Below are 15,173 nucleotides of genomic sequence, written 5' to 3' on the forward strand. Positions count from 1 at the left end.
TTTTTTTTTTTTTTTTTATGCAGAAGTGCTTCTAGAGCATGTGGCTGCATTTCTGCATCAAAAAGAAAATTTTCATAAAAACAACGCATACTTTTTCGGCGGCTAGGGCTCGATATAGTCGTTTTCAGTGGAAAATCGACCGCAAAAAAAAAATCAAAGTCCTATATCTAACTTATTTAAAAGCCGATTTGGCTGCTTTTTATAATATATACTGATTATGTAAGCAGAAAAATGTTCGCCAAAAAGGGTCTTGTTAGGTGGCGCCAGGGTCGAGATATTTTGAAAAACCGTATTAACGCTCCGATTTCATTCACATTTGACATGTTTACTTGAAACGTAGTAAAGCATAGATTTGTTGGCTGGTGGTGCTGATGTCAAAATAAAAAGTATATTCTACATAAAAAAAAACTTTTTCTTTCCGTTAAAAATTCTTCATTGGTAATTTTAGTAACGTAACGTCATGTAACGTTACGCCAGATACTCCAGCTGATTAAACAAAAATCAGACACGATTTTTACATTTGAAAACTTGGAAAATTTACTTTGAACATTTCTAATATTACTACAAAAGCTTTTATAGGAATAGTCTTGCCCAAGTCGCAGAGTTTTGCAATTTTGTAACCCAAGTCAAAATCCACTTCTATTTATGGTAACGTCACGCCAGCGCATATGTTAACTAATATCTTTCGCTACTACCAACAGTTGTATTTTTTTTTACTCAATAAGGGACCATTTAAGTGCTATGCACATCTAGAAAAACCTTTTTAAAAATTTTACTTGTTAAATTTTTGTTTTTAACATTTTGTTATACAAGTGTCACGTAACGCCAGATAAGAAATACCCATATATAAATAAAAAAAAAACAAATAAAATATTCTATTGGGTGCGGGAGTGGAGCTAAGAGCGTAGCTCGGAGCGAAATAAAATACTGGAGCGGATCGATGAAAAAAAACCTTTGCTCCGAAGCCCACTACAGATTGTTATGTAGCTAGTGTCTTAAAAGAAAACTGGTTTCCATACTGATCCACTTACCGTCTAAATTTCTTCCTTTGACTCTAGTGTTGATCGGTGTGGGTATTTTTTTGCCAGTTTGCTGTGTTTTTTTTTTTTTTTTTTTTTTTTTTTTTTTCTATTGCACTTAGTTGCTTTGTTAGTTGCATTGTTGGAAAATGTAACTGGTCGTTTTCGTTATTTTAACATTTAGTTATTTACTTTTGTTTAGCTGACTTTTGTTTACTTTGCCCAAAGGCAGCAAAGTCTTCTTCCTGCCTCGCCTCTTTCGTTTTGCTCCACAGTTTCTTCTTCCAGCAATACTCACTTTCTTTCCCAATGACGCCAATTACAGTAAGCCTTTCGTTTAGTGAGCAAACTCAGGCCTTCCTATCCTCCACATTCCACGCGCGCTTTTTATGTCCCTACTCTTTTCACTCGCATTCATGCTGTACTTTTTTATTCAGCGAGTCTTTCTCTATTCTTGTATTTTACGTTGTAGACGTTTCGCGGCGCTAGCATTGTTTAGTGCCTTCGTTGTGTTACATTTTTGCTCTGCATAATTTAAAAGTAATGTTTGTTGCCTAAAAGCAACTTTATTTCATTTTATTTCATTCGGCAGTAACTATGTTTCGTAGTTACGCTCTTGTTTATTGCTTTTCATTCCGTTGTTATTTTTGTTTCAGCACTTTAGTTTACATTCTTATGTTGTCTATCCCTCTAGGATGTTTGCTCAGGGTGAAAGCTAACGAATTCAGTTTAGTTAGCTTTAGTTTCTTTTTTAAAGTATGTTTTTCTGAAAGTTACGCCTATGATATCCATTAATCTTGGATCTTAAAAAGCGCTATGCGCTTAAGGACGTGAGAAAGATACTACTTTCCTATTTTAAAATAATTAATAAATTTTAAAATACTTAGTAAATTATTATGCATTTCATCCACTGTAGGACGGGTCGTATGATGATCACACAATCATTGAATTGAACTTTTTAATCAAATTGTTATTTTGCTTTTCAAAAATAAGTCTTCATACGTTAGCATCTAGTATGAACCTCTCAGGTTTTTTCCAACTAGAAACTCACTAAATTTTGGTGCTATTTATGTGATTCATGGTAGCCAACTCATTTTTGAGAATTTACCGATTTCGATTATGAAATTCCCCGATTTTGACCGAAATTTCGCAATTCTGCTCACCCATTATTAAAAAACAAAAATTTTATTTTGATATAATGCGCATTTTCTGTTTATTTTATTTTCTATCAAACCAAACTTATGTAAAGTTAGTTAACGAATAAAGAATAAATAATGTACATATAATACTTACATACATACAGTGGTCGAAAAAATTTTAGTCGCACCAAATTTTCGACAAGTTTTCACAATTATTATTTTCTTTTTGTAAAATATTTTATTTGAGTTATTTTTTATAAAAATATAGTTCATTCTCCAATAAAACCCGTACAAATCTAAGTTTCAAATTTTGCGCAATGTTAAAAAAAAATTAACAAACATTCGAGCTTTTTTAATTGGAATCCCTAGAAAGATTTTTGGTATGCAGTATTGTAGCACACTCAGTTCTAGTATAATAAAGTAAAGTAAAGTTTCAAGCGCCTAAAAATTTTGCTTTTAGAATTTTGTTGCAAAATCAGTACTTTTAGTTGCAGTTGTATTTTTTATTAAACTTTTTTAACTCAATATGAAATTAGTGTAACGATTCCCCATGTAAAAAAACGGACCATTCCCCGATTCCCCACAAATTGGGGAATTCCCCACGAGTTGGCTTCCCTGATGTGATTCAAGATTTTTTAGTAGCCGAGTGGTAAGAAATGCGCGCTATCACTCGGTGTGTGATAACTTCAAGGCGCATATTTACCACAAATCCGAGCAGGAGCTAGCCAAAAATCTTTGTAAACTGTGTAACCGTATAAGTCGAATGTTTTTTTTAATTATCATTTTTTTTTTTTATTAAGGAACGTATGATTAAAAGAATATGCAAAACTAAAATTGAGTTGAAATTAGCATCTACAGAATCTTTGAACACATAAATGTCGATATAACTTAGTAAAACTCATCTCGCACAGAAGTGCGGCCGTTATAAAAGTCCGAGTGGATATTTTGTTTAATTCATATTAAGGTATTATTTGAAAAGAATAAAAACATTTCGAATAAAAAATTAAATTAAATAATTTTATTTTCATCTTGCGCCTTTAACTTACTTTAGATACTAGCACGTATAATTCGATAATAAATGACCAATTAAAAGTAAAACACATTACTTTTGACTATAAAAATGAAATACATATGCAGTGGTAACTTTCATTTGGACAGTACTGTATGCGTGTATATAGGATAAAGAAAAAAAAATAAAATTCCACTGATATAAATATTGTGTTCCATGTTTTTAAATAAAAGCAGTCATCAGGAAAAAATTCATAAATTGTACACCAATTTTGCTGAAAGCTTTGCGGCTTAATGAATGTAAAACCATTTAATTTAGGCTTAAAATTTTCTGCAATCGAATTCGATTAATGCTTAATAATCACTCGGCTGTCCGCATCAGCGCAAAACAGTAAGCGGTTGCGCGATTGCTTCAGTTCCATTACATTTGTCATTGTTTTCATTTTTTTTTTTTTTGTAATTAAACTTGCGCTGCCGTTTTAATCAAGCCTAGTGTACAGAATAAATGGCTATTCATTCAAATACATTGAATTGATTAAACCAGCAACACAATACATATATGTATATAGTACAAGCCTATACGCCGCTACACAAAAATTTCATCTTTAATTTATTTCATACTAAATTTTGGTGGAAAACTTTGAGTTGCCAAATTTCTTTTAAAAAAATATTCAGCAATAAAATAATTAAGTACACATACATATAGTGTTTATCATAAGTATACGACATCCATACATCGACAAGTTTTTACTATTTATTAAATATGTATAAACCATTCTATAATGAAAGCTATGCCGTTTTATAGTTAATTCAATTCTGTTGTTATAGCGTGCGATTTGTGCAAAAATTTTGCAAGTATAATGATTAAAATTAAACACTGAGGGCAGACTATTGTATTTCAATAACATGGCTGAATTAACTTGCGGCTTTTCGTTATGCAATTAAAAGTTTTTAATTTGCTAGAACAAAACGAGGATCCATTATTTTTTTTTTCTTTTTAGAGGGTAGGAGCATGATAGGCAAATACATACCTGCCGGCGACTGGCCATAGTCATACTAAGATATATGTATGTACGTATACATACATACGTACATACTTATATTTACGAAGCGCTCTTCGCCTGCCAGTTGCCAATTTGAAAAAGTGAGCGTATTATATGAGCATTTTTTACGCTGCTTTCAATTTAATCCTTTTAAAACAAAGATATTTAAAATTGTTATAAACAATAAGCAAAATTACAGCATGATGTAAAAACACACCGCAACATTCCAACCAATTTTTTTGTTCTTGCCGAGATTGCCTTTTTGCATTAAAGTTAGAATAGGAGGCACACGAAAGTTTCAGGCAACATAACTGAAATAATTTTTCATCCATAGTTTATTTGTATCTCGCGAAGCGGATGATGTAGTAGTTTACAATATGTGTACGTACGTGCTTGTGTGTTTACTGCTCGAACAACACCAACAACGCAACCTAAAAATATTTACTTTTAAAAAGCGAAATAATGCAGTTACCGAAAAAATACAATATACCTGACTAAATAATATGTAAAAAAAAGCAATCGTTCTTTATGATATACATGCATACATATGTATGTATATTAGTAAAAGCATTTAGAATACAAACACTAAGGACGAAAATTTATTGTATGAAAAAATGCAAATTGTTGCCGACAAGTCCGGTCGGTCGGTCATCCCTTCTGGTTAATTCATATATTAGCTATAATATATATATTAGCTGGTTTTCATACTCCATCTAGCAGTGTACAAAGTGATGCATACAGAACCTGGTTAGTTTAATATTCATTGCCAATTCTCATTTATCTCGGTTGTTTTACTTATGTAGTCAGCATGGCGACTTCGATTGGCTGCTACCAAAAACGAAAGCATGGAAAAACTCATAAAGAAGCTCATTTTAAAAGTTTTTGTAGACTGTGTACTTTCGGAGAGAAGTTTGTGACTCTGGGAGAGTAATTTGAAACGCTTTACTGGTATTTTTCTATACTGAATGTTTTTCAATCAAATCTTTAAAAATGTGAAATATATTGATATCTTACAAACAACTACATAGGCATAAGCATTAGCGGGGAGCATCCCGTATTTTGCATTAAATTTGAAATGTTCCGCCGGGACAAGATTTTTCCCGAATTTTCGACAATTTCATTATTCATTTCAACCTGTAAACTTCTGCTCAACATGGTCATGATTTAACGCGGCTATCGTTATTAGGTCATTAGAAAGCATTACTGCATGCAATTCTGTAAGAGAAATATAGCTAAAATTACCGTTGATTTTTTAGAACGTTTTTTTTGTGGAGGGTGTTGCGAATTTTCTTACGTATAACAGCCCGTCTCCACAAGATAAAGTTTGTATCTTGTTACATATGTTAGAAGATAAATAGCCAATGGAGACCGCTCATTGCTCTTCAAGAGCAATATATGTATGTATATCAGAGCTTATATTTTGCCATCTATTGCCGGCAATTCGGTAGTTTGACAGCTACTTTTTCATTTGCATGAAAACTTCGTGGTGGCAAAATTATTGATATTTTAATATAAACGCAAAAATTTAGCTGTTTTTTTATTAAAATAATTATTATTATTTACTTGGATGTAAAATAGCCTCTTTTCTAAATTTTTTAAGCGATTAAATCCGGCAAAAATACGTTTTAGAAGCCATCTTACAAATGCTTATATCAAGCAACCAAAATGACAATTGGCCAGCAATAAATTTTATCCTGTGGAGACGGCGAGTAACGCATGCAAAAAACTGACTTTTTTACATGGAAGAAAATGCGCAACATCCTCCTGAATAAAAATTCTAAAAAATCAGTGGTAATTTTTAGCGACTTGAAACTTGCAACTTTTAATCAAAACCGCATACTCGAAATCTTACTAGGAAATCTAATTAAAAACGACATTTTGATGAAAATTGTTTTAAGTTTAATTAGATTTTGTGAACTTTGTGAACTTAGCTTAGATAGTTTTATTTATCTGGTATCTGACATAGATCGACCCATATTTCAAGTGAAAATAATTAATAATAAATAAAGATAAGTAGCCAACAGTATCATTTTGAATTTTGCTGCTATTATTTTGACCGCAACTGTAGCTCTTAGTTTGTTTTTATCGTTTTGTCAATTATAAGTCTACGTACATATGTACATATTTTTGTATGAATTAAATAGTGTTGCCATGAAATAAGTGAAATTTATCATAAGCTTATAAGTTATAACCAGGGAACGGATTTTATGGAAATTGCCTTTTTTTCTGCTAAAGAGATATAGTATATTCGATTAAGAATGTCCACGATTTAGCTTTCCCTGATTCCATATATACACATTTGATTTGCCTTTTTTAAGATATTTGCCTTTTTTTTGCCATTTTTAAGATATTTGCCTTGTTTTGCCTTTTCTACCTTTAAAAAAGTGATTATAGCATTTACATTTTTTTTTTTTTAAGATTAAAAAATATACACATTGCCCATGCGGCTTATAGAAGCGCAGAGACTTCTTGCCAAATTGGTGTTGGAAAAATTCAAAGCCGTTTTCTCAGCTAACGAAGGCTTGGAGACAATAAGGGGTGTTGATAGAATTATAAAGGGCGAGGAAAACGCCCTTATTCCTGATAATATGAAAGTTTTAAACGTTCCATATTTAAATTGGGCGCAACTTCCATCAAATCACGTCGAACGCACGTTTAGTACATTCAAGGCATTTCTTCGCGAGAATCGAATGAAAATGCTGCCAGAAAACTTCAAAATGCATCTTGTGGTTCAATGTTACTACAACTATACAGATTAAAGTTTTATGAGTTAGAAACCCGAAAGCATAAAATAGTCAAAGATTCAAAGTACAAATTTTTCATATAATGAAACTAGTTCATAGTTTTTCCCTTTTTACTTGTAATATAAATGTATTTTTTGATTGTTCTTCGTAGTTTCTGTCTTTTAGGTGCCTTATTTTGTTTTTTTTGCCTTTTCCTGCCTTTTTTGCTATTTTGTTTTGCCTTTTTTTTGCCTTTTTTGCAACACCTAGTTCCTTTTCCTGCCTTTTTCGCTATTTTATTTTACCTTTCCCAGCCTATTTCGTTATTTTATTCTGCCTTTTTTATAGGTTTTTAGGTCCTAAAAATCCGTTCCCTGGTTATAACTAATCTGAAAATTACTTCGTTGAAATCGATGACCTTTATTAATATATAGCTCGTAGTTGGGCTTTTAAAGCAAATCCTTTATTTTTCATTTGTCTCCTTAAATTTTTGTAAATCCCGTATTTTTGGGACAAATTATACGTTTGTCCAGTATCGCTGGAAAAAAATTTGGCAACACTAATAAGCATAGGAGAATATGTAAACTTAAAAATGTTTAAAGTTTTTTTTATTTCCCTGTAAAATTTCAAATGATTAACATAATTAAACTGACATTATGCTAAGTGGAATAAAAAAGCTGGCACTAGAAAATTGGATTTTTTTTTTATTTGTGGAACACTTGACGTCATTAAGTGCTTCAACCATGCACAAAGCCACAAAGGAGTCGGAAATTTGTAGAAAGGAGAGCCAGGATAATAATAATAATTATGCACATACCTGCATTACATTTGTGCCATATACATATACCTACACACACATACATACTTATGTATGGATGTACATACATGTGCACGCCAACAGGCAGCCAACCACTTTTCCATGCTGCTTAATTTATATTCCTTGTAGAGTTCATAAATGCCTTCTTAATTGCCCCAAATACATACTACATTCTTAAATAAATACGATGCTTATGCTATTGGCGATAAGAACACTACCACAAAGGGTTTGAGTGCGAAATTCGAAAGCCTTAATATAGGACATTCTCCACTGCGATAATTTCTCATTTTACTTTGCACGCAATTTATTATAACTTAAAGCTGCACTTCATGAAACTTCTTCACATAGTCCGATGGTATCGTTTCAATTAATTTTTCAGGGTTAATCTTAAATGAGAAAAGCGTTGGTCCAAAGGATAATCCTTTATTTCCGGCGTTGGTGAATGCATCGGGTGTTTTTGCTGCGAAATTTCCTGAAAAGTCGCTTTCGTCGCTGTTTCGTGAGCTAAAGCTAGAATAGAGTTCGAAAAAAGATTAAGCTGCCTTAATACTTTACTTAAGTAATTTCTGATCTTGAAAATTAAAATAACGAAATTCTGACAAAGTATTCATGTTCTGCCATTTCTTTCAAACGGTTTTTAGATAAATAAAACTGCTAAGCCATCACTAGCAAATTGGGCATCATAATTTTCTTGCATGTATGTATGTAATACTGCGCAGGAATGAACAACCCATTATAATTACTAAAAATTACTATGAATTCGTGTGTCCATTACATTTTTCCTTTTTACTAAATTGTATTTCATTTTCTCTATATTCTTCTCAGGCGTTATTGTTGCGCTTTTATTTCGCTTATTAAGACAGTTGAAGTGCTTTTCATTCCTCCGACAGCCAGCAGGCAGGCACACTGCATATATTTGACATACATAATTACATACTTTGGAGTAAGTAGTGTGTGTACGAAAAGACTAACACAGCGGACTCATATCGTCTTAGCAACAATGAGCTGGCATCTGTATAAATTAATTAATTTCTCTTCAACCAGTCCAGCATTTCATATATATACATATATATTTTTTAATACATCTACACTTTTTAAGTCTAGTATTATCATAATGCTAAAAGTGTTTTAACGTAAATTAAAAAAAAAAAAACATAAAGAGCTTAACTCCATAGATATTCCCATTTATTAACTATTTACAAGCATTTTTCTGCGTTGTCCAAAATATATCCAAGCATTTTCGGTTTCCTTTTAAGACTTCGATGGCGCTTAAAGCCAGTTCGCAATAAAATGGTTAAACAAATTCACAACTTTTTCCTTAACTTTTGGCATCCGAAATGGTTTCCGTACTTTGTTTGCGTAACTATTTGAATTCCACATTCAACACTCAATGGGCATTCTGCGGTTTCGCTACATAGGAGACCGAAAGTTTTTTTTTTTGCGAATTTCTTGGCAACACTTTCCGTATCTTGGCCAACATTTCGACTAAAATCTAAATTTATTGCCAATCGGTCTTCACACATAATCCGAAATTTCCGTTTAGATTAGTGAATGACCCAGATTGTGTTTAAGCCAAACAAGCAAAATGCAATTCAAAAGGCAACTTATGCACGTTTACTTTATTTTCTTCTCTCGCAGGCAACCGGCTTTGGCGGCCTACCTGATGTCACCGAGCACTCCAATGCGCACCGCACACTCTCACGCCAGAACTCAATTTCAAACAGTGATTCCGGTGGCGAAATTGCCAGCATTGAAAAGTCAAAAGTGAACTTTGGCGACGGCAGACCGCTACCAACCGCCCACCCTGCCAACATAAAGCGTAAATCGAAGGCAACCCACCAAGCAGCTAGTGACAGCTGTGCCAGGGTGCACCGCTTAAAACCGCGACGTGGCTCCTGCACCATATTCTTGACTCTCGTAGCCGCGCTTTGCCTGTTTACCATTGCCGCCATGCTCGCATACCAACACTTTGTGGCGCCAAGCCGCAATTCGCATGCTCAAAGACTGAAAATCGTACAACGGATACTGAAAGAAGTGCCGCTAGTGGATGGCCACAATAACTTTGCGTGGAATGTCCGGAAGTACGCGCACAACAGTCTGGAGTTGGTGCACATGAGACGCGATCCCAGTGCGGAGGCTCTATGGACCAGGCCGTCGTGGGCGCAAACAGACATTGAGCGGCTGAAGCAAGGACTAGTTGGCGTGCAAATGTGGTAGGTAATACAATACTGTTTGTTTGTTGTTTTTGGAATACTGGAAGTTTAAAATAGCAAGATGTCAGTGGCCACTTGGCTGATATTCGCATGCCTCTGGGGTGTTGTGTTGTCAGGTGTGTCAAATGCGGAAAGCTTAGAATGCAGAACATTCACAGCTGCGAATGACATCGTTACTATTTACATTCTTCACTCATAATACGCCGTCAGAGGCTGTGTTATAGAAAATAATCACACTGAAATAGGCACCATGCCAGTAATTTTCCAACGGCTGAGTTTGATGTAAAACGACATGTTTTTGACAGACATTAACAGTCGGGGTCCCTAAATTTAGGGAAAAGCAATGGGAAAAAGAAGTTGTGGCCTTTGAATTTTACTCAATCTTTGGTAATTTACATAACGCACAACCTCTTCGTAAAGAGGGATACCTCAAAAACCTGATGCGGAAATAGAACTGCTTGTGGAGAGCGGTAGTATCCATGAAGAAGAAAATATTTACATTAACATCCACGAATTGATTTATGCAAAAATTTCCACCTATTTTTCTTGTAGCAGTGCCGGTTTTGAAGAAGCTGTGCGATATGTACGCAATTGGAAATCAGAAAGCAATATTCCACCAAAAAAAAAAAAACAATATGTTGGACTCCTTCTTCGAAGGTTTTGAACTCCACCTGCTAACTTATCTTATGCTTGACTTGCTATTAACTTTCAAGGAATTCCTAGACGATTTTGTATCACTTTTCCTACATTTTTTATATGCACTTCATGCAAAGAGCTTTTTTGGCAACCCACCTTCTTTTTCTAGACCCAGAAACAGGTGCCTTATGTTTCTTCTTCCTTCTTCCCATGCCCTTATTTACAGGTCAGCGTATGTGCCTTGTGAGGCTTTGGGCCTAGACGCAGTCCAAGTGGCTATAGAACAAATAGATATTATACGGCGCTTAACAGACATGTTCACCGGGGATACGATATTAGTAAGCTCATCGAAAGATATTTTCACAGCACGACAGCACGGCCAGATGGCTTCACTAATCGGCATTAAAGGTGGCCACGCTATCGGCTCCTCATTGGCCGTTTTACGGTCATTCTATTCGGTGGGCGCTCGTTCGCTCAGCCTAACGCATAAATGTGACCTCTCATGGGCGGGCTCTAGTGCATCAGAATCGGAGAGCGGACTCTCTGCGTTTGGTAAGGCTGTTATTCGTGAAATGAACCGACTGGGAATGATGGTCGATTTGTCCCATAGCTCCGATGCCACAGCTCGCGACGTTCTACAAGTTACTCGGGCTCCAGTTATATTCTCTCATTCAGCCGCAAGACAACTTTGCAATTCCACACGCAATGTACCCGACGACATTCTTCGATTGGTAGCAGACAATGGCGGACTCATCATGGTTAGCTTCGATCCAGAAGATGTGGCTTGTGGTCAGCAGGCATATCTGGGTGATGTAGTTGAGCACATAAAACACATCAGAGCCATCGCTGGAGTGCAACATATCGGGCTGGGCGCTGGTTATGACGGCATTGAGGTGCCACCCGTCGGTCTTGAAGACGTTTCCAAATATCCAGATTTGCTGGCGACATTACTTCAAGATCACAACTGGAGTGAACAAGACATAGCAATGCTGGCCGGCAAAAACTTTCTACGCATCCTGGAGACCGTAGAAAATGTACGCGATTATTGGAAACGTGCCGACATTCAGCCACTCGAACAGACTGAACCACAACCGAAACCACAGTGCACATACATGTCGTCGTGACCACAGCTGCAGCCGATGCGCAGCAGTTATGCTGCCGCGCAAGAATTAGACCTGAGACAATGCAATAGCATGCTGCCAACATTGACTGACAACGGCAGCCTCAAATATTATATCTGCATGATTGCACTCTTGGGGTGGGTCGGAGCAAATAATCAAAGTATACGCACACTGATGGATGCAGTGAGCTTAAATGTAATAAAATTAGTGTTTTAGGCAATTCATTTCATTTAGATTATACTTCGCGTGTATGTATGTGTAAGTCTAATGAAATTTCTAGTTTTATTTGTTTAGGTTATTCATATGTAAATGTATGTATGTAATCTATAAAAACTTGCACATTCGCAATGTTTGACAACGTGACAAAGCACATACACTACATACATACATATGTATGTACATATGTATTTGATTTAAGCAAAAACTTTGTTGTGAAAATGAAGTCTGTTAAGAAACTGCTCAATAACTAAATACAACTTTACTTGTTTAAGCGAAAATATTAAAATACATATGTATGTATGTAAAACCACTTTATACATATATAAATTTAGAGATTGCGGAGTCAGCAAATTAAGTGGTGCACAAGCAAAAAATTATAACCATATCCGTTCAAATTATTTCAATAGAGCCTTGTTTCAGAACATTGGAGAGTGCACAAATACGTATACATACATACATACATACATACATACATACAAACACAAACATGTGTATCTATTAGTATGTATGCTATAATGTACCTTTGTAGGCAGACAAAAAATATACATATACATAGAATTATAGGCAATTTCAACCATAGATGCACACAAGCATTAAAATAAAAAAAAAAAAGTGTTTATAGTTAAATATATCGTTTTAATTATCTGTCTTAACAGATGTAAGATGAATGTGCCAACAAATATATAATACCCATACTATATACTATACATACAACTTATATACTATTCTTTTTAAGAACTCTTTTTTTAGTTAATGCTAAGTTTATCGTTAACAAGACAATCTTTACCACAATTAAAAACCTAAGTAGTTTGAAGATAAAAAACCTGCATTTGTTTGCATTTTTGCACATACCCAATCATATACACATCTTCACACACAATAGGCTGATTTCAAAAATATGAATATTGTCATACAAATTCTTAAAGGATGCGGATATGATTACTTTCAAATGAAACTTTCCTTTTCTATTTTTAAACTTATTTTCGGGTATATTCTGTAAATGCTGACTGAGCCGGCAACACTTCAATGTATGTAAGTGACTAAAGCTGTGTCGGAATTGCCTTAATTTTAGCGCCTAAATTGAAATTTCTACTGTTTTAAATTAGGCAAACTGGGCTAGTTCACTTTGATCGAATTTCAAGGGGTCAGAGATGCGTACTACCATACTGTAGGACCCAGGTTCGATCCACGGTCAAGGCAAAATCCCAAAATAGATTATTGATAAAGGTTTTTTCTTAACAGCTGTCGCCCTTCAGCAGGCAACGGCAAACATCCGAGTGTATTTCAGCCATGAAAAATAGATTCTCATAAATTCATTAAGTTGCCGTTTGGAGGCGCCGTAAAACTGTAGATCCCCCCATTTGTGTAACAATTTATTCAAAGTATATTTCAAACATCAAAACGGCCACACCACAAATTTAAGGAGAAGCTCGGCCAAACACTTAGCAAAACTGTAAGCGCCAAAACATTTATTACTCATATTACTTATTCTCAGAGACCGTACCGGTATTGAATTTTTAAATCAAAAGCAGACAATTTTAGTTATTTTTTTACTTTTATCATTTTGAGCAAATAATACCGATTAATTCTGCTTTCTATTTTTATAAGGCAAAAATAAAAGTTAAAATTTGCCTTTTATTTTTTTGACCAGAAAGTAATCGGTAATTGTTGCCTTTTATTTTAGAAGGTTTAAGTTTTTTGAATAGGGTTGCCACCTGCTGAAAAAATCGGAATTACATCGTTTGCGCAATTTTAAAACATGAGGTTGCCACCTGTTGAATTTTTTGTTTCGTGTAGAGCATCAGATTTGCACCGTTCTCTCAATTTTAAAATGAGGGTTCAAATGACAGGGATTGACCTACATACGTGCTATGTTTTTTTAAGGGTTGCCGCCTAATAAAAAATGCATTGTTTGAAATATAAATCGGTAAAATATCAGAATATGGGCATCAAGCGAAAGGATTTTGAGATTAAATTAATATGTTGGTGTCTTTAAACAGCTGCCTAAAACCAAATTTACCCAAAGCACGTCAACGAGGTGGCAACGCTATTCAAAAAAAAATAAACCTTCTTGCACATCTAGAAGCCTAGCCCATTCATTTGACACCTGATTTTTTTTTTTTTAATACAACAAGCGGTGTAGATTTTATAATTTTAAGAAATATGGCAACCCTTTTCAAAAAAGTCATACCCTGCTGTACATTTAGAGGCCAAGCCCATTAATTTGGTACCTCAGTTAGAAGTGGTCCAAGTGAACCCCCCGGGATCCACGGGAGACTCAACAGGGTCTACGTTGACGTTGGGAGGTCCACGAGTTGTAAGGTGCACGAGTTGGGAGGTCCACGAAAATGTATCTGGTTTCGATAGTAAAGAAACCAAATGGTTACTTGATAGCCTATTTATTTAACTTTAATTTTTTGGAGTGCTTTGACGCACTGGTGAACTAACCGTCACTTCGTGTCATCATACGTGGGGAAGCCTTAAAGGCCACCTGCACACTGAAAAGAAACACTGAGAAACACTGAGTGAGGCAATGCGGAAATTGCCGGCGGCTGATATTTAAGCACTTGTATCTTTTCATTGCTACAGCATAGTACGACACCATTACCTTTGTTGAAGAGATGCTAGAGAGAGAGAAAGAGTTCCCTGAGGGCGAATGCTGGTTTAGTTCCAGCACTGAGCCCGCACTCGTACATTGTCGAATCTTCACTGATGGCTCTAAAACTGACTCAAGGTCAGGATCTAGAGTATTTTTCGAAGTTAATGGGCATAAGCTTCACTTTTTCTTGGAGAATATGCTTCGGTCTTCCAGGATGAGGCATTTGCAATCCCCAAAGCCATAGTGGTTTACGTGTTTGCTTTACTGTAGGTGCCGGGAAAATCGGGACTGCCTGGAAATGAGACACCTGACCCTTTGGCCACGATTGGCTTAGACCAGGCATTCCTCGATCCGCAACCAGTTATAGCACTCCCCACTTCGACCATCGAAGCCACCATTAGAAACTGGGTGGATACTTCGCTCAGCAATGAGTGGGAGCCATCGAGTGGATGCAGGTGGTGGGCAAAACTCATGTTGCATTCAGTCTCAAAAGGTCTATCTAGTTTTTTTCTCTCACTGAGAAGACTGCTGGCTGGCCACTTCACATGGCACAAACACCTGACCGTGATAGGCGTATCCTGCTTTGAAGAGGATGAGATGGCGGAACACTTCTTGAGCTGCTTGGTTGCCTGTTTG

The 15,173-nt window shown here is 35.5% G+C and overlaps 1 protein-coding gene across 3 annotated transcripts in view; it reads left to right on the forward strand.

The window, feature by feature from the left end:
* Positions 1 to 14,174, forward strand: part of LOC108368885 (uncharacterized) — a 35,437-nt gene extending 21,263 nt beyond the window's left edge. The window contains exons 2-4 of one of the 3 annotated variants that reach the window (XM_017623836.1): positions 9,388 to 9,962; positions 10,825 to 11,150; positions 11,209 to 11,425. In XM_017623836.1, the coding sequence (XP_017479325.1) occupies positions 9,388 to 9,962; positions 10,825 to 11,150; positions 11,209 to 11,333 (1,026 nt within the window). In that variant the 3' untranslated portion in view covers positions 11,334 to 11,425. Of the gene's footprint in view, positions 1 to 9,387; positions 9,963 to 10,824 lie in introns of all 3 variants that reach the window. The other 2 variants (XM_017623835.1, XM_017623837.1) reach the window with 2 other exon arrangements.
* The last annotated feature ends 999 nt before the right edge of the window (positions 14,175 to 15,173 follow it).

The sequence above is a fragment of the Rhagoletis zephyria genome, unplaced genomic scaffold (genome assembly GCF_001687245.7).
Source record: "Rhagoletis zephyria isolate East Lansing unplaced genomic scaffold, Rhagoletis_zephyria_1.1 Rzeph_scaffold_03373, whole genome shotgun sequence".
Classification (NCBI taxonomy): domain Eukaryota; kingdom Metazoa; phylum Arthropoda; class Insecta; order Diptera; family Tephritidae; genus Rhagoletis; species Rhagoletis zephyria.